Below are 25,395 nucleotides of genomic sequence, written 5' to 3'. Positions count from 1 at the left end.
GCGGGAACCTGATCCTAGATCTGTGGTTAAAAGGATACCAGTGGAAGTATCCTTCTGGTATGCAGGCTCCCTCTCTGGACCTGCTCCAGCACTTCCACTTTAATTAAAGGAGGATTTAAGAGGTGGGCCAGGGATTTGACTGAGCCATCGACTGTAGATCTCTCTCCTGCTGCCCCAGCCAACCACGGCACCCCAGGAAGCTTTCATTGGTTACATTGGTAGGCGCCTAGACGCTAATATTTCTCTCAATATATACCTCTTCTGTGTCTTTGCTCATCCAGTACAGACACACATACACTCCTCCCTCCACCATGTATAGGCAGCTCTCTGTTCTTTGCCTCAGTTCTTTGCCATTTTGCTCATTTGAACTTTCTTTAACATTAATGAGAAAAGCTGGCCGTGATTCGACAAATTCGATTTATGCTACATGACAACAGGATGCTCCAGGTTGAAGTCACCTCTAATCACAGATCTCGGATCAGATTACCCTACTCCCATTCGTAACTCTAACCATTATCAGGAGGACAAAACATCTGACACTGTATTGATGGTCCAGGAAAAACTCCAATCTAGTCCCGAGGGGACCACTGTCTTTGATGTGAGTTGAAAATGGCCTCAGCTCATGTTATGCTGCTGTTGGTGGATTGTGGAGATGGTGATAGTCGCGAACCAGTTGTTCTCATTCTCTCTGTGATGAGTAAGAGAGTGTGGACTGGGGGAGGCTAGCTGGCTGTGGAGCAGCGAGTGCTGAGATGACCTTTGAAGCTGCTGCACGCTGGCAGGCGAGCATGTGGATGAGCCACCTACGAGACAATACCAACCCCCCGTTATGTGGGAACCACAGTCACATAACGAGTTATCTTTTCTGAGGGTAGCCAACAACACATCCGCCACACTGACCCTCAACACAGGGGCCCCTCAGGGGTGCGTGCTTAGTCCCCTCCTGTACTCCCTGTTCACACACGACTGCATGGCTGCGCACGACTCTAACACAATCATCAAGTTTGCAGATGACACAACGACGGTGAGCCAGATCACCAATGACGATGAGACAGCCTATCGGGAGGAGGTCAGAGACTTGACAGTGTGGTGCCAGGACAACAACCTCTCCCTCAACGTGGGCAAGACAACGGAGCTTATCGTCGACTACAGTAAAAGGAGGGCCATCGATGGTGCTGTAGTGGATAGGCTCACATTGCTAAGGAGCTATCATGGTTCAAACACAACCCCCCAGGAGGCAGAAGATATTTGCCTTGGGCCTTCAGATCCTAAAAAAGTTATACAGCTGCGCCATTGAGAGCATCTTGACTGGCTGCATCGCCGCTTGGTATGGCAACTGCTCGGCATCCGACTGCAAGGCACTACAGAGGGTAGTGCGTATAGCCCAGTACATCTCTGGGGCTGAACCTCTATACCAGGCGGTGTCAGAGGGAGGCCCTAAAAATTGTTAAAGAGTCCAGCCACCCAAGTCATAGACTGTTCTCTCTTCTACCACACAGCAGGCGATACCGGAGCACTAAGTCTGGGACCAAAAGGCTCCTGAACAGCTTCTACCCCCAAGCCATAAGACTGCTGAATAGTTAACCAAATAGCTAGCCGGACCTTCTGCATTGACCCTTTTTGCACTAACACTTTTTGACTATGCACACACACTGGACTCTACCCACACACTCACACATACACTCGCTCACAAATACACACAGGCACACATTCGCCACACACGCTTCCACACCAGCTGTTGCTACTGTTTATTATCTATCTTGTTGCCTAGTCACTTTACCCCTATCTATATGTACATATCTACTTCAATTTCCTCATACACCTGCACATTGACTTGGTACTGGTACCAAAACTGTTTGACAATGTTCTCAGAATGTTTTTTAGTTAACATTGTTAATGTTACGCTATAACCTTTGTAACTGTGTTCGGGTAAACTAAATTTTTATTCGGTCAATTCAGAAGATTATTTGAAATTCCACATTGAAAATAGCTATATATATTTTCAATGAGGATAGTTTCATTCTTTTAGAATTTCAATGTATTACAATTTCAATTCATTTCCTGAATTGGCTGAATTGAAAATTAATGGAATAAATAAACCACTGAAGAGAATATTACCTGATATTAAGCAAACATCCTCTGTTTACTGGGCCGATGACACACACACACACACACACACACACACACACACACACACCCCTGTGGCAGTGACTCAGTCTCTGGGCTGGAGGCCTGTCAGCTTGATGAGCAACCGTCTCAGCCAGGGAGCCAGAGCCCAGCAAGGGATTCTGGGATGGTCAAGTGGGACTACTGGGGTGCGTATTCCGCCCAGTCCAGCTCTTCCACTGTCCACCCCAAAGCCCCGGGGCAGACAGACAGTCGCAGCCATATAATTACATATAGGATCTCAATGGTCACAGCCCCTATTTTAAACAACACGGCACTGGCATTGAAACCAATCACCCTCATGCCTTCTGTGATTAGGCGCTCAGATGGGCAACGTTGATATTCAGTTGTTGATATTCAATTGTCACTAATATGAATGGTTGCCACCGGCTCACCAGCACTCCTAGTGCCTGGGAGGTGCTACTTCATGCCAATGATTCACCAATCGTTACCCAGTAAGCTAATGGTGGTACTCGGGTGGTCCTCTGTAGCTCAGTTGGTAGAGCATGGCGATGGTAAAGCATGGCGATGTGGGTTTCATTCCTGGGACCACCTAGAATGTATACACGCAAGACTTTAAATAGCTCTGGATAAAAGCTAAATGGCATATATTATTATATATTATGTTTGATATTGTTGCCACTACCTCCACAAACTGAGCTACTTAGCTACTGTGTGATGCTTTCAAAGATTTTACTGAGTTAGAATTCGTGTAAGGAAATCAGTCAATTGAAATAAATTCATTAGGCACTAATCTCTGATTTCACATGACTGGGAATACAGATATGCTGTTGGTCACAGATACCTTAAAAAAGGTAAGGGGGTGGATCAGAAAACCAGTCAGTATCTGGTGTGACTACCATTTGCCTCATGCAGCACGACACATCTCCTTCGCATAGAGTTGATCCCAAACGTGCTCAATGGGTGACATGTCTGGTGAGTATGCAGGCCATGGAAGAACTGGGACATTTTCATCTTCCAGGAATTGTGTACAGATCCTAGCGACAATGGGGCCGTGCATTATCATGCTGAAACATGAGGTGATGGCAGCGGATGAATGGCACGATAATGGGCCTCAGGATCTCGTCACGATATCTCTGTGCATTCAAATTGCCATCAATAAACTACAATTGTGTTCGTTGTCTATAGCTTATGCCTGCCCATACCATAACCCCACCGCCACCATGGGCCACTCTGTTCACAACGTTGACATCAGCAAATCGCTTGCCCACAAGACTCCATGCAGGCCATCTGTCAACTGCCTGGTACAGTTGAAACTGGGATTCATCCGTGAAGAGCACACTTCCGATGCCAGTGGCCATCGAAGGTGAGAATTCGCCCACTGAAGTCGGTTACAATGCTGAACTGCAGTCAGGCCAAGACCCTGGTGAGGATGAAGAGCATGCAGATGAGCTTCTCTGAGATGGTTTCTGACAGAAATTCTTCGGTTGTGCAAACCCACAGTTTCATCAGCTGTCCTGGTGCTGGTCTCAGACAATCCCGCAGGGGAAGTAGCCGGATGTGGAGGTCCTGGGCTGGCGTGGTTACACGTGGTCTGCGGTTCTGAGGCCGGTTTGGCATACTGCAAATTCTTTAAAATTACTTTGGAGGCAGCTTATGGTAGAGAAATTAACATTCAATTCTCTGGCAACAGCTCTGGTTGAAATTCCTGCAGTCAGTATGCCAATTGCACACTCCCTCAAAACATCTGTGGCATTGTGTTAGACAAAACTGCACAGTTTAGCGTATAATTTTATTGTCCCCAATACAAGGTGCACTTGTGTAATTTTTTTTATTTTTTATTTTACCTTTATAGGCAAGTCAGTTAAGAACACATTCTTATTTTCAATGACGGCCTAGGAACAGTGGGTTAACTGCCTGTTCAGGGGCAGAACGACCTTGTCAGCTCGGGGGTTTGAACTTGCAACCTTTCGGTTACTAGTCCAACGCTCTAACCACTAGGTTACCCTGCCGCCCCATGATCATGCTGTTTAATCATCTTCTTGATATGCCACACCTGTAAGGTGGATGGAGTATCTTGGCAAAGGGGAAATGCTCACTAACAGGGATGTAAAGAAATGTGTGCAAATCATTTTAAAGAAATATGGTTTTTGTGCATATGGAAATGTTTCTGGGATCTTTTTTTTTCAGCTCATCAATTTTTTGTTGGTCAATAACCAAATATATTTCGGTCTTAAAGAGAACTTCGCCAGACAGAGTTGGACTAGAACAACGGGCCAAACACGACAAGTTTGAAATGTGTATTTGTATTTGATTTATTAAGGATCCCCATTAGTGGCTGCCAAGGCAGCAGATACTCTTCCTGGGGTCCAGCAACATTAAGAAATAGTAGGGCCTTGCATTCCATGTTGAAAATTTAAAAAGCCTTGTTGGCCGAGGACTGTTGTTTGTTTTTGTATCCTGCATGCTATCAGTTCCCTCAGTTCTGCAATCAGTTTGGCCTGGCAATGCAGAGCCTCATAACTCCATTAAGGTCCAGGGCAGGTATAAAAATAGCCTAATCTAATAGCCCTGCTCCCTTGCTGAAGTCATGGTGCTGCCCTGGCTCCTTACCGTATGTATACTTGTGTTGTTCCTGTCTTAGAGAGAAGAGGGGGAATCTATCACAGTCATCCCCGGTGAAGAATGTAATGTGTATTCGCTGTGCAGAAGCATACACACACACACAATCACACACACACACAATCACACACAATCACACACACACACACACACACACACACACACACACACACACACACACACACTTCAGACACACACAGTATACTTCATGGATATGGATGCTACCAGAGACATACTCACACACACAGGTTCATGCATGGAACACACATTCGTACACCCCCCCCCCCCCACCACCACACACACACACACACACACACACACACATTCACTATCTAACACACTTTTACAAACATTGAACAAACCCACAGGAGTGTCAAGTCCCATGGGTTATGTATTCTGGGATGTTGTTTTCACCAGTCAATGTCTCTGGGGTCTTGCTCCGGGGTAAAAGGGCTCATGATGATAGCTAGCGTTAACAGGAAATTCTCAGCTGTGTTTACACCATGGTTTCTTGGAATGGACCCACGGGGATTGGTAATGTCCTCAGAGCTTTTCATGAGAGGAACTGCTGGCAACGCATTACATTAGAATTTTGAGTAAACTTTATTGATCCCCAGAGAGGGAAATTGTGGTTGTCTTGTCAGCCAGCAGTAGAAGAAGACTATAGTCTATAAGGGAATACACTTAAGAAGGGAGTTACTGTATGAATGCTGTTGTGCTACTTAACATTAGGGTTGCACGTTTTGGGGAATATTCCGTGGGAATTAACGGGAATATCTGGGCATTAACAGAAATATATGCAAATTCCTATTAATACCATATAAATGTAGATGTTTTTTGCATTGAATATATTTACCATATCATATGGAGACATAATTGCAGATGATTAAATCCGTCCAATAGTAATTTTAAAAACAATTTAGTTACGAATTGAACTTTAGTTAAATGAGTTGACTATTCACATGGGATGATTTCACTGAACAACAAAAGAAAGGGAATATTGAATGATCCCCAATGATCCATCACATCTCCCAAAAACATTTTCAACATACATTCTTAAAATGATAGTCTAGAAACTAAAGCTTTGGTTGTCTTGCTCTAGGGATTCCATGTCGTCTCCCTGGACCTCTTCAATGTCCACCTCTTGAACATCAGACTCTGAGGCCTCATCTTCACTGTCACTTTCCAACCTTGTTGAGGATGACTCGTTGTCAGTCTCAAAAAGCCTACAATTTGCCCGAATGGCCACCAATTTTTGAACCCTTGTATTGGTCAGCCTGTTGCGTGGTTTGGTGTGTGTGTTCCCAAACAAGGACCGGTTGTGCTCTGAGGAGGCTGATGTTGGTGAGATTTGGAGGATGATGGAGGCAACAGGGGAAAGAGCCTCAGATCCACAAAGTCCCTTCCACCAGGTGGCTGATGCGATATGTTGGCACGACTGCCATATTACATCTCCATCCCAAAGCCCTTGCTTGGAAGTGTACTTCGCCAGACTGCCAAGAACCTTGCCCTCATCCAGGCCAAGGTGGAGAGACACGGTAGTGATGACACCATAGGCCTGGTTGATCTCTGCACCAGACAGGATGCTCTTGCCAGCATACTTTGGGTCCAACATGTACACTACGGCATGTATGGGCTTCAGGTAGAAGTCTTCAAGCTTTTTGGTGTATTTCAGAACTGCAGTTTCCTCTGCTTGGAGCAACAGTGAAGTGGGCAGGGCAGTACAGATTTCTTCTGAACATCAGACAGGATGGCATTGTCTCCCTCAGTCCGTGCAATGGCTACTGCTATAGGTTTCAGGAGTTTTAGGCTGCATACCACTCTCCCAAAATACATCATCCATGAGGATCCTCTTGATGGGGCTGTCCATATCGGCAGACTGTGATATGGCCATTTCTTGGAGAGACTCCTTCCCCTCCAGGAGACTGTCAAACATGATGACAACCCACCCCAACGGGTGTTGCTGGGCAGCTTCAATGTGGTGTTCTTATTCTTCTCACTTTGCTTGGTGAGGTAGATTGTTGCTATAACTTGATGACCCTTCACATACATAACCATTTCCTTGGCTCTCTTGTAGAGTGTATCCATTGTTTTCAGCGCCAATTATGTCCTTGAGGAGCAGATTCAATGCATGAGCAACACAGCCAATGGGTGTGATGTGAGGGTAGGACTCCACTTTAGACCAAGCAGCCTTCATGTCCACAGCATTGTCTGTCACCCAGTGCAAATACCATCTGTGGTCCAAGGTCATTGATGAATGCCTTTAGCTCATCTGCAATGTAGAGCCCGGTGTGTCTGTGTCTGTGCTCTTGTGGAATACTGGTTGAGGGGTGGAGATGATGTAGTTAATTATTCCTTGCCCACGAACATTCGACCACCCATCAGAGATGATTGCAATACAGTCTGCTTTCTCTATGATTTGCTTGACCTTCACTTGAACTCTGTTGAACTTTGCATCCAGCAAATGACTAGATAAAGCATGTCTTGTTGGAGGGATGTTCGCTGGGCAAAGAACATTCAGAAATCTCTTCCAATACACATTGCCTGTGAGCACCAGAGGTGAACCAGTTGCATACACAACTTGAGCAAGACATTTATCAGCATTTCTCTGACTACGTTCCTCCATTGAGTAAAAAAAAACTCTGATTCCAGGAGGACCATGAGCTGTTGCTATCGATAAGGTGTCTGATTCATGATTTTCACCTCGAATAGAAGTAGAGGGACTTTTTTCAGAGGTTGCTTGTTGTGAGCGCTGAGGGAACTTTATGCACTTGGCCAGATGATTCTGCATCTTTGTTGCATTCTTCACATTAGCTGCATTGAAATGTCTCCACACATCAGATAGGGCCGAGGCATTTTTCTGTAAAGATTAGAAGGAAATGTGTACAAAACCACAAATACAATTCCATGTACAGATAAGTAGTTAGATTAAAAAACTCCTTTGTAAGATGCATGTTTTAAAATGAAAGTGTAATAAATACCCAGGGACATAAAGGTGTAGATTCACGCACAGAGCGTGGCAGATGTTTATTAAACCTTCGCAGAAGGCAGGAATCGTGGTCACAGGCAGGTAGACAAAAACAAACAATACCTCACAACTATACAAACAGATAGAACTGAACTCAAGAACAAAGGAAAATAACACAAGGTTGACTAAGAAAGGAAAAGCTGAACCCTGTATGGAAACAGGTGAATTAACACTCCTCAGGTAGCAGATTCAAGCAAGCTAAAACGCACATGGTAGCAAAAACTAACTAGCAGAAATTGTTAACAAATTGTTAAATTGTTAATTTAGACATTATTTAAACACACTTTACTGTAGGCTACTATTAACTAGTTAACAAAAAATCATGTATGTCATATAAAATATATTCAAGCATGTAGTCCTTGGCTCAGACAGTGTAGTAGTGTGGGCTCAATAGGATCTCATTAGGGTGCAAAATCTTGAGGATCAACTGTACATGTTATGGAAAGAGTGCACTGTACATGTGATGGAAGAATGCACTGTGCATGCAGAGGGTTGCAATTCCATTGAATTGGGGATAGTTTAACCAAAATATGTCACAAGACCTAGAATTGCCTTATGTGGATCCCACAAAAAAGGTTCACTGTTATAAGCTAACTTTTTTGATGAATTTAAGCAAAATTCCCCAAATTCCCGGGCTTAACTTCCCATCGAAAATGTCTGTAACAATTCCGGAAATTTACCGGAAGGTTTCCGACCCTTTGCAACCCTTCTTACCACTGCTAATGTTGTTTTCCAAGTAAAGCATCAACAAATGTATACGTACTGCATAACTAGCCTTTTACAGCCTATTACACAGCTATTTGTTACGTTACAGTTGTATGGATTAGGCAGAGCGATGTGAGTCAAGTGGAGGCTATGGTTCAGTTCCCACTTCTGACCCCATGTGACGTTATAGTTAAATGAGACCGATCATATTGCAACAGTACAGGTCCTACATCCTGGTCCTTGACTATTACAGCTTTATCTCTATTACTCGCTGACTGAGGCCTTTGTATTCCTTGCAAAACTATAGATGAATCGCATTGCCATGCCAGACCCCAGCTTGGTCCCTATACAGAGGGACTGAGTGACTTATCCAAACAAAAGCAAATGACAGTGCAATCAAGAGAGCAAGTTTTTTTTTGTGCTCAACAAAGAAATAATGTACTATTTATTGTTTTCTCATCTCTAGCTATGAAATGAAACGTTGCTCTCTCATTTTATGTTAGTCACTATAGGGAAGGGAAAGGAAACGGCGTCAGATAGTGAGTGATGTAATTGTAAGTGCAACATTTTGAAATGCCAATGATTCACCAGTCGTTACCCAGTAAGCTGATGGTCTTTGGTTTCGTCCAAAGGTGGTACTCGGGTGGTTCTCTGTAGCTCAGTTGGTAGAGCATGGCGTTTGCATGTGTTTTTTTCCCCCTGTACCACTCGTACGTAGACACTCATGTTGACACACATGAAATAGTTTGAATGCACAGCAGGGACAGTAATCCTAGCTGTTTAACCAATGTATTACAATGACGTTGAAGAAGCCGTGACAGTGGTTGCCTCTCTTCCCTACTCTCTTCCCTTCCTCCCTTGGTATCTCTCCTTTTGTTACTTCCCTCCCAGGAAACGTATGACAGTCCAATTATCGGGTTCTTTAGCCCGGAGGCCTGCAGGGCACTGTGGAGGCAGACATATTGCTTTGGCGGCAGCTAAACTGCGTTGGTTGGGGCAGTTGAGGTTCAGGAGTCTTCCGAGGACAGGCTGCGTGTCGTTTGTAGCAGACTGAGGCTGCAGCAGGAGCCTTAGGGGCCCTCGGCCTCACACCCTTGTTAACCAGAGATTATTCACGTCAGTCCTCGCTCTGGGTCCGTCCTCACCCCAGCCATAAAATATGCACAAGTCTCTCCAAATAAGTGTAAGAATCAAACATCAGAAGAATGTTGCTGTGGAAGGATCAAACAGTAATTTTTTTATAGGTCCTTGTGTGTGTGTGTGATTGTGTGATCGTGTGTGCATGTGTGTGCTTGTTTTTATGTGCATGTGCCGTGTGTGTGATCGTGTTAGTCTGTTGGTGCACGCTTGTGTGTGATTGAGGATTGGTGTTGTTTTTATTGGTCAGCACTAGGGATGAGATGGACAGTGACATCCCTGCTTGTCTAAGGGACTGGGGATGTGGTGGCAGGGAGCTCAGCGAGCCCATGCACTCTCCCTTTTGGCATCCCCACTGCCCCTCTCTATGTATCTGTCTGTCTCTCTCTCCCCCTCTCTCTCTCTTTCTCTCTCTCTCTGCCTAATGCTGGAAATAAATACCGGCCATTCATTCCCTATCTTTGGGTCGTGCAAATTTGGGGTTTCTTACCTAATAAATCTAAGTGTGTCTGCACCTTATGAGTGCAGTTGCCTATGATTGTGTGTATGTGTTTGCATGCTCATGTAAGTGTATGTGTGGTGTGTGCGTGTACGTGGGCCTGTGTGTGTGTTTTTGAGTGTTTGTGGTACTTGTGTTTGGGTACGTGTGTGTTTTAGTCACCTGGGATCAGAGCCATCTGGTGATTTCCTTCAGACAGATGGAATGGGGGGATGCGTTGTTACACTAAAGGCCGAAATCAGCTAGGCGAACCGAATGAGTGTACTCCCTTAAAAGCGGCAGTAGCACTGTTTGTCCATCTTGAGACGCCATAGCCAGTATACACTTCCTCAAAATAGTCATAATTAATCTAAGATAACTCAAGAAATCTGTCATTAATGTTGATGTTTTTGCCGAGGAGATTTTAGTTGCACAGTTTTACATCTAACTAAGATGTTTGGTGCAGTATTTCGCAAGTGAAAACATTTGCATAAAAACTATCATTGAATGACAACAAACACTTAATCGAAAAATCTGACCAATAACCGACGAAGGGGCGTAAAATTCGGCTTCCAAACTTTGGCTTGCCTCAAGAAAAATTGGTGTGCACAAACAGCCGAAAAAACCTTTGCAAAAACAAACAAAATGTTGTCATAATATATATTATATGCACAAACTGTTCCGAACTGTTTCAGATGGGAATCATGCAGGTGCCTTAAGAGAGATCGTGTCGTCCTGAGTATTGTGCAATAGGTGATTCAATGAAAGTTATGGAAGCATTGTGCATCCATCCTTGGTCTGTCTATGGGCTTGTTTAACATCGACTGTCGGCGATGCAGTCGGCGACTGTCCACTGACTGATTTACACATCACCTTGCGTGATAAATAACTACTCATTATTATTTGAAGATCAGCCCGTCATTCAATGCATAACAGATTTGATGCCCTTGATGGAGCTACACTGTTGTAGCAGTTTGGGAAAACACTGAAAAACACTGCCCTCTCCCCCAATAATAATATTAGTCTGAAAATTATTACCATTGCAAAGTTTTGTTTATTTTTGGCTATTTAAACCATTCCTAATATGGGAACATTCAAACCTTATGTTGAAGATGACCTGCAGGGATGTGCAGGGTCTTATGCTCAGGAGATGATGTAATGTTGCAATGATCTGGAATCAACATGGAGCGAGCAGACACACACACATCCCACAGTAAATCAGCCACAGAGTTTTGAAAAGCCTCTGCCAGGAGTTGGAGTGGTGTGACGCAAGTGAACAACAGGTGGGCCTCGTCACAGACTCGATTAAGGTGTTCCCTCCATTTCCCTTTTGACGGTTTATCCGAGGAATCTTATCGGCTGTCACAGAGGAGACAGAGATGCATTACTTATCCATCCGGAGAAGTGCTTATCAGCCGGAGAACCAGGCTTGAGTGTTCCCGGAAACAATTAACCCCAAATGGGGAGGGGGGTAGGGGATCATCTGGCTATCCATCTCAGATTCCCCCTCCCAAATCAATTCTACATTTATAATACGGCCCAAGGACAACTCAAGTTATTTTTGGCCTTGTTGTTTGTATCACCTTACTCATTGTTGGACAGTGCAAGGAAACATTATTTTAAAAAAGAAAGAAACATATACTATAGATTGTACTGTAGACTGTGTATACAGAACGTTAACAACACCTGCTCTTTCCATGACATAGACTGAACAGGTGAATCCAGTTGAATGCTATGATCCCTTATTGATGTCACTTGTTAAATCCATTTCAATCAGTCTAGATGAAGCGGAGGAGACAGGTCAAAGAAGGATTTTTAAGCCTTGAGACAATTGAGACATGGTTTGTTTGTGTGAATTTATGTGTGCGTGTGTGTGTGTGTGTGTGTGTGTGTGTGTGTGTGTGTGTGTGTGTGTGTGTGTGTGTGTGTGTGTGTGTGTGTGTGTGTGTGTATGCTCCTGCACAACAGGAGGTGTTTGTGTGTGTGTATGTATGTATGTATGTAGATAGATTGATTCAGATATCAGTGCGGGGCCATAAGACACCTGGTTTTAAGCCAGATGTTGCCCCCAGACCTTGAGTTTGAGACCCAAAGCCACACAGAGAACAGACAAAATAACACAGCTAGCACACCACGCCATACATCCATTCAGAAAGGCCCTCGGTGGGCCCACAGAGCAGGCTGCTCCCCCATCTGATGCTTCCGGGCGATTAAGCCGTGAATGAGCCATCCCCTTCTGGATGATCCTGCCTTTTATGGTTCCATTCAAACCCATGCTCGATAAAACACTGCTGCTCATAATGTCCCCACACTGAAAAAGTAGAAACTAATCCAAACTTTGAAGTGGCACAGGCAATGTCCAGGACCCGCAATAGCGCTAAGAGGTTGCTGGCTGAGTTAGTGGTGTAATGATCCTATAGAATTTCTCTCTCGGGGTAATTCATGATGGATGATCTGGAGTGGGGCGCCATGTCTTTACTATTGAGCCATGCAAGCTATCAGGTGATTTTATTGTTAGACTATCTGGCTGTTTCATATTTTTGTCTACTGTTTTATCTCATCTATCTTTGTTTTCATCATATAATGCAACTTTATGTGTTTGTGATCTTGTTAACTGACCAGATAACAACCGAAAAAGGACGGCTTTCCCCATGATGTCTTTATCTCCTCATAAAAATGCCAGCTTTACCTGGTTGTAACAGAGATCAGCTGGTTGTAAACTGGTTATGTGACTCACTGGGTCCTACTATCTCCTCCATGTGTTTGATGTGAAATGGAACTTGAACGAAAATGAACTTAAACTTGAATAAGGTCATCTCTTTTTCTTCCTCCCTTCTGCCTTTCTCTGCAGTGGCTCCCTCCACAGTGCCTCCCATGAAGCCGTGGTGGAAGGAGATCGTGGTGTTGGGGACAGTGGGCTGTGCCTCGGTTGCCTTCCTCCTGTTGATGGTCATCATCTGCTATAAGGCCATAAAGAGGTAGGCCTCACTCTTTCTGACTCGTACACATACCCTTGCATTGAATTTCCATTGGGCTATTTACGCATTAGCTCTTTCCTCCCATGATCACAGAAAATTACAGAATGGTTAAACATGAGTGATACAGTATGATACTTAATATATATATATATATATATATATATATATATATATATATATATATATATATATATATATATATATATCCTACCAGGTAAACCCACCTCACAGGTTGATGCTTCAAGTTTTCAGAAGAAGTGTGTGTGCACTGGCAGGAGATTGTGAACAAAGACACTGTGTAAACATTTAGGACACAATCTATAACCTGATAGTCTGGAGAAATCCAGTCTGTTAGTGCTAACATTCCTTTCCTTACCACTCCTTGTCATGCCAAACATGTTGGGATACATTTAGGATAATCTATGTTCAGTCTGACCCAGGTAACATTGTCTTCTACTTCTATAGAAGGGGCCTTAGTGTAATACAACATGATTCCACAGATCATGTGGGTAATCCCTTATATATAGTATTTGTAAACCCTTTGTAAAGATCTTATAATCAGCCTTCATGAGGGTGATTGGTCCATAGTTAGCTTTGTCCATTCTTCCCCTGCCAATACTTATTCTCCTGTGATTTGATCAGTATTGAACCTGATATTTGGCTTTAAAAAATAATTAATATCAACATACAACACTACAAAGACATACTCAGAGCCATTCCTATCATGTTGCTAGCCCTAACATGGTTATCAGAGTGATAGTTTCAAAGTGAGCATGCTGACACCTCAAGCTGTTGGAGATGAGTTCAATGTCAGCGAACCTCAGTGGATGTCAATCAACTCAGTGAATGCAGCTCTCCAGTAGAATATTTTCCCCTTCAATCCTCAAAATGGGTGAAAAGATCACAGCTGACAGCTGGGGAAGAATGTCAGCCTGATCCAGCTACAGTATGTCAGCCTGATCCAGCTACAGTATGTCAGCCTGATCCAGCAACAGTATGTTAGCCTGTTCCAACTACAGTATGTCATCCTGTTCCAACTACAGTACGTCAACCTGATCCAGCTACAGTATGTTAGCCTGATCCAGCTACAGTATGTCAGCCTGATCCAGCTACAGTATGTCAGCCTGATCCAGCTACAGTATGTCAGCCTGATCCAGCTCCAGTATGTCAGCCTGATCCAGCTTCAGTATGTTAGCCTGATCCAGCTACAGTATGTCAGCCTGATCCAGCTACAGTATGTCAGCCTGATCCAGCTACAGTATGTCAGCCTGATCCAGCTCCAGTATGCCAGCCTGTTCCAACTACAGTATGTCAGCCTGTTCCAACTACAGTACGTCAACCTGATCCAGCTACAGTATGTTAGCCTGATCCAGCTACAGTATGTCAGCCTGATCCAGCTACAGTATGTCAGCCTGATCCAGCTACAGTATGTCAGCCTGATCCAGCAACAGTATGTTAGCATGTTCCAACTACAGTATGTCAGCCTGATTCAGTTACAGTATGTCAGCCTGATCCAGCTACAGTATGTCAGCCTGATTTAGCTACAGTATGTCAGCTTGATCCAGCTACAGTATGTCAGCCTGATCCAACTACAGTACGTCAACCTGATCCAGCTACAGTATGCTAGCCTGATCCAGCTACAGTATGTCAGCCTGATCCAGCTACAGTATGTCAGCCTGATCCAGCTACAGTATGTCAGCCTGATCCAGCAACAGTATGTTAGCCTGTTCCAACTACAGTATGTCAGCCTGATTCAGTTACAGTATGTTAGGCTTATCCAGCTACAGTATGTCAGCTTGATCCAGCTACAGTATGTCAGCCTGATCCAACTACAGTATGTCAGCCTGATCCAGCTACATTATGTCAGCCTGATCCAGTTACAGTATGTCAGCCTGATCCAGCTACAGTATGTCAGCCTGATTCAGTTACAGTATGTCAGCCTGATCCAGCTACAGTATGTCAGCCTGATTTAGCTACAGTATGTCAGCTTGATCCAGCTACAGTATGTCAGCCTGATCCAGCTACAGTATGTCAGCCTGTTCCAACTACAGTATGTTAGCCTTATCCAGCTACAGTATGTCAGCCTGATCCAGCTACAGTATGTCAACCTGATCCAACTACAGTACATCAGCCTGATCCAGCTACAGTATGTCAGCCTGATCCAGCTACAGTATGCCAGCCTGATTTAGCTTCAGTATGTTAGCCTGATTCAGTTACAGTATGTTAGGCTTATTCAGCTACAGTATGTCAGCCTGATTCAGCTACTGTATGTCAGCCTGATCCAGCTCCAGTATGCCAGCCTGATTTAGCTTCAGTATGTTAGCCTGATCCAGCTACAGTATGTCAGCCTGATCCAGCTACAGTATGTCAGCCTGATTCAGCTACTGTATGTTAGCCTGATTCAGCTACTGTATGTTAGCCTTATCCAGCTACAGTATGTCAGCCTGATCCAGCTACAGTATGTCAGCCTGATCCAGCTACTCTTTGAGGTGAGCTAGGAGCCAGAAGAGTAGTGTGTGTGTGTCAGTGCCTATGTGTCCTGAGCTGCACTTGAGTCTAGCTAACATTGACATACTGTTACCGTTAGGGAAGTAGATAAAATACTTTCCAAAAAAAGAGCTTCAAGGGAAATGGCCCCAAACAGATGCATCAGAGCAGTCAAAATCGAAGGAGACTCCTGGGATTTGGATTGAGTGCGTTATTATGTATGCCTGATCTGCTCAGGCATAGAATTTGGCTGATCGGAGGACAGACGGATTCATTCATTCGCACAGAACCAGAAAGGTATGTGCCAGTTTTAAGGCTTTCCCCAGGAATCCACTGGAGCTTTTTGGAATTGGCTGCTGTCCCCATATCACCACATCACTTGATTTTATTATCCCAAATATTCAGGCCTGGCAAATATATTTTTCTTATCAAATCCCTCTATCCCTTTCTCCCTCGGTCACCCCCCCTCCTTTTCTCCATCCTGCCATCTTTCTTTCTCTCTCTCTTTTACCTGTCTCACCTGTCTCTCCCCCCCCCTCTCTCTCCACCCCCCTCTCTCCACCCCCTTCCTCCCCTCTCTCTCTATCTTTCCCACTCTCTCTCTTTCTGAGGCAATGCCATAGTTCAGGGAAATGGAGTGAGAAGGGTATCTTATTTGTGAGAAGGGTATCTGATTTGTTGTGTTCCCTCAGAGGCAAACAATGAGGTTGTGACAGACTGGAGGGAACAGGGGGAAGAAATAGAGGGAGGCACACACATAGAAAGTCAATGAAGAGAAATAAAAGACTAAATCCAATTTTATTTGTCACATGCGCCGAATACGACAGGTGTAGTAGACCTTACAGTGAAATGCGTACTTACAATCCCTTAACCATCAATGCAGTTTTAAGAACACCCCCCCCCCCAAAAAAAAAAGAAGATATCACACCACTCACACCTTTCTAACTATCTTTGTCCTCTGCCAAACTTTTCTCTTGATAATATTTCCTCGAGAAACATCCTCTAAGTAAACCTTTGTGTATAATGTGTTTTGGGCTCATTTTACTTTCCAATGATTGAGTCATCCAGTGACAGGGTACCTACTACTGTGGCTTGTTATGGTTAGTCATAAGCTTGTTCCTCCCATAAAGGGTCAGGAGGATTCTAAATATATCTCCTTTCTCTAGGTCTCGGCAGACTCAAAGTAGATTTTTGTTGATATTTTTAGCATCCTGTTTGATGTACTGTAGTAGGCCACAGTTTTTGGATTGCAAACTTGCTGCACTTTTCTCACAACAACATAGTGGAAGCACCTGAAATTGAGAAAATGCATATAAGCTATATATTTGGGATATACAGACCAATCAAAAGTTTGGACACACCTACTCATTCAAGAGTTTTTCTTCATTTTTACTATTTTCTACATTGTAGAATAATAATGAAGACATCAAAACTATGAAATAACACATATGGAATCATGTAGTAACCAAAAAAGTGTCAAACAAATCTAAATATATTTTATATTTGAGATTGTTCAAAGTAGACACACTTTGCCTTGATGACAGCTTTGCACACTCATTCTCTCAACCAGCTTCTCCTGGGATGCTTTTCCAATAGTCTTGAAGGAGTTCGTACATATAATGACCACTTGTTGGCAGCTTTTCCTTCACTCTGCAGTCCAACTCATCCCAAGCAATCTCAATTGGGTTGAGGTTGGGTGATTGTGGAGGCCAAGTTACCTGATGCCGCACTCCATCACTCTACTTCTTGTTCAAATAGCCCTTACACAGCCTGGAGGTGTGTTGGGTTATTGTCATATGGAAAAACAAATGATAGTTCCACTAAGCGCAAACCAGATGGGATGGCGTATCGCTGCATGATGTTGTGGTAGCCATGCTGGTTAAGTGTGCCTTGAATTCTAAATAAATCACTGACAGTGTTACCAACAAAGCACCCCCAAACCATCACACCTCCTCCTCCATGCTTCACAGTGGGAATTACACATGCGGGGATCATCCGTTCACCTACTCTGTGTCTCTGCGGTTGGAACCAAAAATCTAACTTTTTGTCATAAATGATAAATTTGAACAATACATGTTATCTGACCAGGTTTATCAGAAGTATTGCTCCTGAATTATGGCACTTGATATCCAGAATTGTATCTTTATTTAACTAGGCAAGTCAGTTAAGAACAAATTTTTATTTTCAATGATGGCCTAGGAACAGTGGGTTAACTGCCTGTTCAGGGGCAGAACAACAGCTCGGGGGTTTGAACTTGCAACCTTCCGGTAACTAGTCCAACGCTCTAACCATTAGGCTACCCTGCCGCCCCAGTATGCAATATACAATATATCCAATTTGTATGGCTACTGTAAATAAACTGTATATTTTGTTGTCACGCCTGTAGTGGCGTTCCTGGAAATGTGCCAGGGTGCACTCATTTCCCATGTGTAGTCTGCCCCTCCTCCCCTCCCCCTCTTGTTCTCTCTCTTTCTCTGTGCCTGAGAATTTGAGTGGGGGCAAATAAACTCAGGATGGGAACCCCAGCTGGCAGCAATTTTCTCCCTAATGAGCATGCTAAGTCTAGCAGAGTCAGTTTTTTTTTTATTTTTTATGTCTTTCTTTGTGGGCATTTAGACCCATTATTCAGTGACGCTCAGTGAACAGTGGAATAAAAACAGTACCACGGGGCTCAGTCTCTCCCACAAAGAGCACACCATCTCAAAAAACACACCGACCATTTACCTTATCACCGTTTTACGGCCGCCATACTCTGAAAGCTTAGGAGAACCGCTACGGTAACGACATGCCATTAAAGGAAATGCTGACTGGTGAGAGAGAGCAGAGGCAGCCTTGGGGGGAAGGCTTGCACTGTGTTGTTGTGACATGAGAATGATTGAATCATGAATCTGGAAGTGCTGGTCAGTGGTCCATTGTTTGTTTTGGTGAGACACTTCCTTATTGGGAGGCTAGCACCAGGGCATTTGGCTATCAAAAACAGTGTGGGTGTGTGTGTGTGCGTGCATGTGCGTGTGGCATTGAATGTATAGTTTGTGTCCTACCCTCTGTAATTGTATTGGGCCAGTCATATGGATGGGCTCAATCAATAACAATATGTGAAAGGTTTGGCCATGGGAGAAATAACGGAGTTATATAACTCTGCAGAAGTGTCAACCATGGGCTTTCCAAGTGTACTTGGCTATCGCCTTGTCACGGTGCCTGAGGGAGAGACTCCTGTCCTGATGGAGGGCAAAGATGACACAGAGGAGGAAGAAGGGAAGGAGAAGGGATAGGTTTTTATTTGAAAGTATACCTCTACATCATTTGCTAGAGAGACAAAGAGGTTGGGTTGGGGGTGTGTGGGAGGGGGGGATAGATGGAATGGGGATGGGGTGATGATAGGTAGATGGGAGGGGGGTGGAGGGTAGAGACGCTTGCTCCTGGAAGACTGATATCAGCACAAATAAAATATATCCAAAGGGTGCCGAACATTAGGGCATCCCTCTTGTTGGCAGGCAGTGGTCTTGGGCATAAACAATCGCTGCCGCCCCCACCCCCCCTTCTGAAAAGCAGTTGTTGTTGTGCTGTCGTTGACTTATGTTTCATTGAAAGAGGTTGAGGGATAGGAGAGAGATAGAAAAGGGACACAGGAGTGCCAAGACATTTTTTTAAACTTTTGAACAGGGGTGTGCCTAGAGGCCAGAGATGTTCACAACTCAAGTCTCAAGTCTTTTAGGACCAAGTCTAAGTCAAGTCTTTTGGCAATGGCTTTCTTCCTGCTGTGGGTTAGGTCTATAAACCTTGTAAATTATTTGAAGAGTCTCCCTTGTTCATTGGTTCACACTTGAATGAAATAAAGCACATCAGGCACTATTTAAATCAAAATAAATGTCATTTTAAAATGTAGACAGTTTACATTAATAAAAGTAATTAAACTGGATATGAAAAAAAAGCAGACATAACATTTTAAAGTGCATGGTATTTTGTAGCAGACATGTCTATATTTCACGTCATCTGTAGGTGAGGGAAGTTAAATGACAAGCATGAATGTAAACCAAAATGACTGACAACTGTTCAATAACTACACTACTAAAATGTCCTACATATCAAAAGTAATGACCTATATCCCTAAAATATACTTACTGACCTGGACACTTAACAGAAATACAATTTCCTGTAACAAGTAGCAAATTACATGCTGTGCCCTAAGACAGAGAACATTTATGTTGCAGACAGGTTACATTTCAGAAATATCAAGTTTGTCAGCATTCTTGCACTGAGCCTGGCACGATGAGGGCGCATGATGAGGCCTCCATGACTAAACACTCTCTCCACTGGGGCACTGGTGGCAGGTACAGCCAACACGGTCATTGCTACCTGGTTGAGGCTTGAACAGTCTTTTGCATGTATTCTCCAAAAATCCAAGCGCTCAACTTCATTTTCATCAGAAGATACTTCAGTGTAACTAATAATCTCTGCTCTGACAGATGACTTTATGTCTCCTTTCTTCTTGCTGATCTTGTTGCGGTAGCCAGAGAATATTCTGGAGGTTTTGGCAGGTTGTTGTTCTTCTTCTCCACTGCTGCTCTCCGTAACGGTTACTTTCCGTGCCTCAGCCAAAACAAGGACTGAAAATTTAAAAAAAATATATGTATATGATCAAGAATATAACAGTACACATTATACATGAAAGAAACATTATTATTTGAATGCAAGTGACATAGAAAACGTTGCATTTTGCAATGCATTGTACCTACCAATCAGACTCTCCTTCAATTCAGCTTTATCTTCATGTGGTATGCAGACATCATGATCAAGCCAGAACAGGCAAAAGATGAGTCCAACAGTGCAGCCATTATGTATACACTACCGTTCAAAAGTTTGGGGTCACTTAGAAATGTCCTTGTTTTTGAAAGAACAGCAAATGTTTTGTACATTAAAATAACATCAAATTGATCAGAAATACAGTGTAGACATTGTTAATGTTGTAAATGACTATTTTTTTTATGGAATATCTACATAGGTGTACAGAGGCCCATTATCAGTAACCATCACTCCTGTGTTCCAATGGCATGTTATGTTAGCTAAACCAAGTTTATAATTTTAAAAGGCTAACTGATCATTAGAAAACCCATTTGCAATCTCATACAATGCTGAGTACTCCTCCCTTCACAGAACAGAGCAAACTGGCTCTAACCAGAATAGAAAGAGGAGTGAGAGGCCCCGGTGCACAACTGAGCAAGAGGACAATTACATTACAGTGTCTAGTTTGAGAAACAGACGCCTCACAAGTCCTCAAATGGCAACTTCATTAAAGAGTACCCGCAAAACACCAGTCTCAACGTCAACAGTGAAGGGGCGACTCCAGGATGCTGGTCTTCTAGGCACTAGGTACTATTTAATGAAGCTGCCAGTGGAGGACTTGTGAGGCGTCTGTTTCTCAAAGTGATGGTGATGGTTGCTGATAATGGGCCTCTGTACACCTATGTAGATATTCCATTAAAAATCATCCGTTTCCAGCTACAATAGTCATTTACAACATTAACAATGTCCACACTGTATTTCTGATCAATTTTATGTTATTTTAACGGACAAAAAAATGTGCTTTTCTTTCAAAAACAAGGTAATTTCTAACTTTTGAACGGTAGTGTACATTTGTCACCAAATGGAAGTTTTGATGCCTGTTCATCCAAGTGTACCATTCTGACATTCACAAACACCCCCTGGAATCGGCGTTTAAGTGACTACTGCAGTGCTTTTACTTGACTGACTAGGTGACGACTTGTGCTCAGTATACTTTGCAGATGATAGTTGAGTGACAGTACACAAGGAAGGGCAGCACAGAGTCACCACTTTCTCCCCCCGAGTAAAGTCGGTGGCCTGGACAAAAAGGGTCCAAAATGTCCACTAGATCCAATAGCTGTCTCCATACCCTTGGTGATAAGCAGAGCTCCTTGTGTCCTTGGGCCTCAAGTAGAGTATTGAGGCTTTGTTGATTCAGATTGGTGACTGCTTTAACAAGCTGGAGGATGGAATTCCATCTGGTAGACACAACAGCAGGGATACTACGATTGGCTCCGAACTCAGCTTCACATGCTTCTTTCAGACCACAGGTAGTATGTAGTAAGCTGCAAAGTTTAGTTACCTTAGCCATCACACAGTTTGATTTTTGTTTCCTTTAGTCCATCTCTAAATCACAGTTATAAAATGAATGGGCAAAGCACTGTAAGCACTGTTTCCTGCAGTTGGTTTGGATAGCTTCTACACCAGCATTGTACTCTTCACCTATTTCTTCCCATAGACTGGGTTAATCCACATCATCATCATCATCATGGTCATTGCTTGCTTTGGGGAAACAAACTGTGAAGGCCTTTTTCATATTTGCAGCGTTATCACATATGATATAATCAAATGTATGTATTATGCCAACATTATCACAGATTACTTCACATGCATCACTGATTCTTTCCCCAGTATAACAGCTCAACAAAACTGACTCCAGTCTGGAAGTTTTTTCTCTTCCATGGACCATGTAATGAGCCGTTACTCCCATGAAGCCCCTCATGGCCCTGTCAGTCCATTTACAGTGGCAAGAAAAAGTATGTGAACCCTTTGGAATTACCTGGATTTCTGCATAAATTGGACATCAATTTTGATCTGATCTTCATCAGTCACAACAATAGACAAACATAGTGTGCTTAAACTAATAACACACAAATTATTGTATTTTTCTTGAATATATTGAATAAATCATTTAAGTTGGGAAAAGTATGTGAACCCCTAGGCCAGGGCTGCCCAACCCCAATCCTGGAGATCTACGGGCCTGGCATTTTCAGTCCAACCCTAATTTAACACACCTGATTCTAATTGGCTGCTCAACAAGACCTTAACTATCTGAATCAGATACCCTAAATTAAGTTGGACTGAAAACCTACAGGACAGTAGATCTCCAGGAAGAGGGTTGCGCAGCCCTGCCCTAGGCTAATGACTTATCCAAAAGCTAATTGGAGTCAGGAGTCAGCTAACCTGGAGTCCAATCAATGAGACGAGATTGGAGATGTTGGTTATAGCTGCCTTGCCCTATAAAAAATGTGCTATTCACAAGAAACATTGCCTGATGTGAACCATGCCCCGAACAACAGAAATCTCAGAAGACCTAAGATTAAGAACTGTTGACTTGAATAAAGCTGGAAAGGGTTACAAAAGTATCTCTAAAAGCCTTGATGTGCATCAGTCCACAGTAAGAAAAAATGGTCTATAAATGGAGAAAGTTCAGCACTGTTGCTACTCTCCCTAGGAGTGGCGGCCCTGCAAAGATGACTGCAAGAGCACAGCGCAGAATGCTCAATGAGGTTAAGAAGAATCCTAGAGTGTCAGCTAAAGACTTACAGAACTCTCTGGAGCATGCTGACATCTCTGTTGACTAGTCTACGATAAGTAAAACACTAAACAAGAATGGTGTTCATGGGAGGACACCACGGAAGAAGACACTGATGTCCAAAAAAAACATTGCTACACGTCTGAAGTCTGCAAAAGTGCACCTGGATGTTCCACAGCGCTACTGGCAAAATATTCTATGGACAGATGAAACTACAGTTGAGTTGTTTGGAAGGAACACACAACACTGTGTGGAGAAAAAAAGGCACAGGACACCAACATCAAAACCTCATCCCAACTGTAAAGTAAGGTGGAGTGAGCATCATGGTTTGGTGCTGCTTTGCTGCCTCAGGGCCTAGATAGCTTTCTATCATTGACGGAAAAATTAATTCCCAAGTTTATCAAGACATTTTGTAGGAGAATGTTAGGCTGTCTGTCCACCAATTGAAGTTCAGCAGAAGTTGGGTGATGCAACAGGACAATGACCCAAAACAGAGCAGTATATCAACAACAGAATGGCTTCAACAGAAGAAAATACACCTTCTGGAGTAGCCCAGTCAGAGTCCTGACCTCAACCCGATTGAGATGCTGTGGCATGACCTCAAGAGAGCAGTTCACACCAAAACTGTCTGTTCCGCAACTACAGAAAACATTTGGAGGTTATTGCTGCCAATGGAGGGTCAAGCATTTATTAAATCCAAGGGTTCACATACTTTTCCCACCCTGCACTGTGAATATTTATACGGTGTGTTCAATAAAGACATCAAAACGTATAATTGATTGCAGACTGTGTTTGTCTATTGTTGTGACCTAGATGAAGAACAGATCAAATTTTAGGAACAATTTATGCAGAAATCAAGGTATTTTCAAATATACTTTTCAGATACAATCTTCTGCAAAATCTTTCGCAAGGAGATTCCTGATAAAATATTATTTGAAGATACTTTTCAGATACAATCTTCTGCAAAATCATTGCAAGGAGATTCCTGCTAAAATATTATTTGAAGATACTTTTCAGATACAATCTTCTGCAAAATCATTCGCAAGGAGATTCCTGCTAAAATATTATTTGAAGATACTTTTCAGATACAATCTTCTGCAAAATCATTTGCAAGGAGATTCCTGCTAAAATATTATTTGAAGATACTTTTCAGATACAATCTTCTGCAAAATCATTCGCAAGGAGATTCCTGCTAAAATATTATTTGAAGATGCAAAAATATTTGTACATGCTTTTTCTTGCCACTGTATCTACAGTGACAGACACTGATTCTGTTTTCTCTAGGGCACTTTTATTGTCGCCTTTGTGTTCGGTGTTAAGTCATGCAGGCGCCTGGTCAATGTGGCCCTACTTGCTGGTCTATATTTGTCGTCTACCACTGACATGAAATGCCTAAAGTGAGGGTTGTCCACTAAGGACATAGGCAGGTTGCAGGTAATTAATAGGTCTTGCAGTATAGCCTCTGTTATGGCCTTCTGCCTGGGGGGGCCCTGGCTGTGCACACGGACTCCTATGGTGGTTAAGAATGAGTCAATGCTGCTCTGTCCTTCTGTCCCTGCGCTGGTCACCTTTGCTTTTGCAGAATTCAGTGAAATTGCAGATGAACAACATGATGGATAGTTGTTGCTGACTGGAGATGGAAGTACAAGGAATGAAATATACACTACCGTTCAAAAGTTTGGGGTCACTTAGAAATGTCCTTGATTTGGAAAGAAAAGCCATTTTTTGTCCATTAAAATAACATCAAATTGATCAGTAATATGTAAAAGTGATTCGAAACCGTTTATTTTAAACCCAAAGTTGACAAGCAGTTAATACATGATAAATGACGTACAAAGCTTTGACTTCTGCTGGATACTACTTCCAGGCTTAGTTGACATATTAAATACTCTACAGTATTTCTCACCTGGCAGGTGGCTCTTTTATTCATTTTTTATTTCACCTTTATTTAACCAGGTAGGCTAGTTGAGAACAAGTTCTGATTTGCAACTGCGACCTGGCCAAGATAAAGCAAAGCAGTTCGACACATACAATAACACAGTGTTATACTTGGAATAAACAAACATACAATCAATAATACAGTAGAAAAGTCTATATACAGCATGTGCAAATGAGGTAGGATAGGGGAGGTAAGGCAATAAATAGGCCATGGTGACGAAGTAGTTACAATATAGCAATTAAACACTGGAATGGTAGAATGTGCAGAGGATGAATGTGCAAGTAGAGATACTGGGGTGCAAAGGAGCAAGATAAGTAAATAAATACAGTATGGGGATGAGGTAGTTGGATGGGCTATTTACAGATAAGCTATGTACAGGTTCCCTGATCTGTGAGCTGCTCTGACAGCTGGTGCTTAAAGCTAGTGAGGGAAATATGAGTCTCCAGCTTCAGTGATTTTTGCAGTTCATTCCAGTCATTGGCAGCAGAGAACTGGAAGGCGGCCAAAGGAGGCATTTGCTTTGGGGGTGACCAGTGA

General features: G+C 43.1%; 1 protein-coding gene across 1 annotated transcript in view; it reads left to right on the top strand.

Moving 5' to 3' along the window:
* LOC139415243 (proline rich membrane anchor 1) overlaps positions 1 to 25,395 on the top strand; it is a 65,051-nt gene that overhangs the window by 16,306 nt on the left and 23,350 nt on the right. The window contains exon 3 of the mRNA XM_071163192.1: positions 12,949 to 13,075. Coding sequence (XP_071019293.1) covers positions 12,949 to 13,075 — 127 coding nt within the window. The remainder of the gene's footprint in view (positions 1 to 12,948; positions 13,076 to 25,395) is intronic.

Source organism: Oncorhynchus clarkii, chromosome 8 (assembly GCF_045791955.1).
Source record: "Oncorhynchus clarkii lewisi isolate Uvic-CL-2024 chromosome 8, UVic_Ocla_1.0, whole genome shotgun sequence".
In the NCBI taxonomy this organism is placed as follows: Eukaryota; Metazoa; Chordata; class Actinopteri; order Salmoniformes; family Salmonidae; genus Oncorhynchus; species Oncorhynchus clarkii.
The sequence above is the reverse complement of the archived record's forward strand: the minus strand, read 5'-3'. Positions and strand labels throughout refer to the sequence as shown.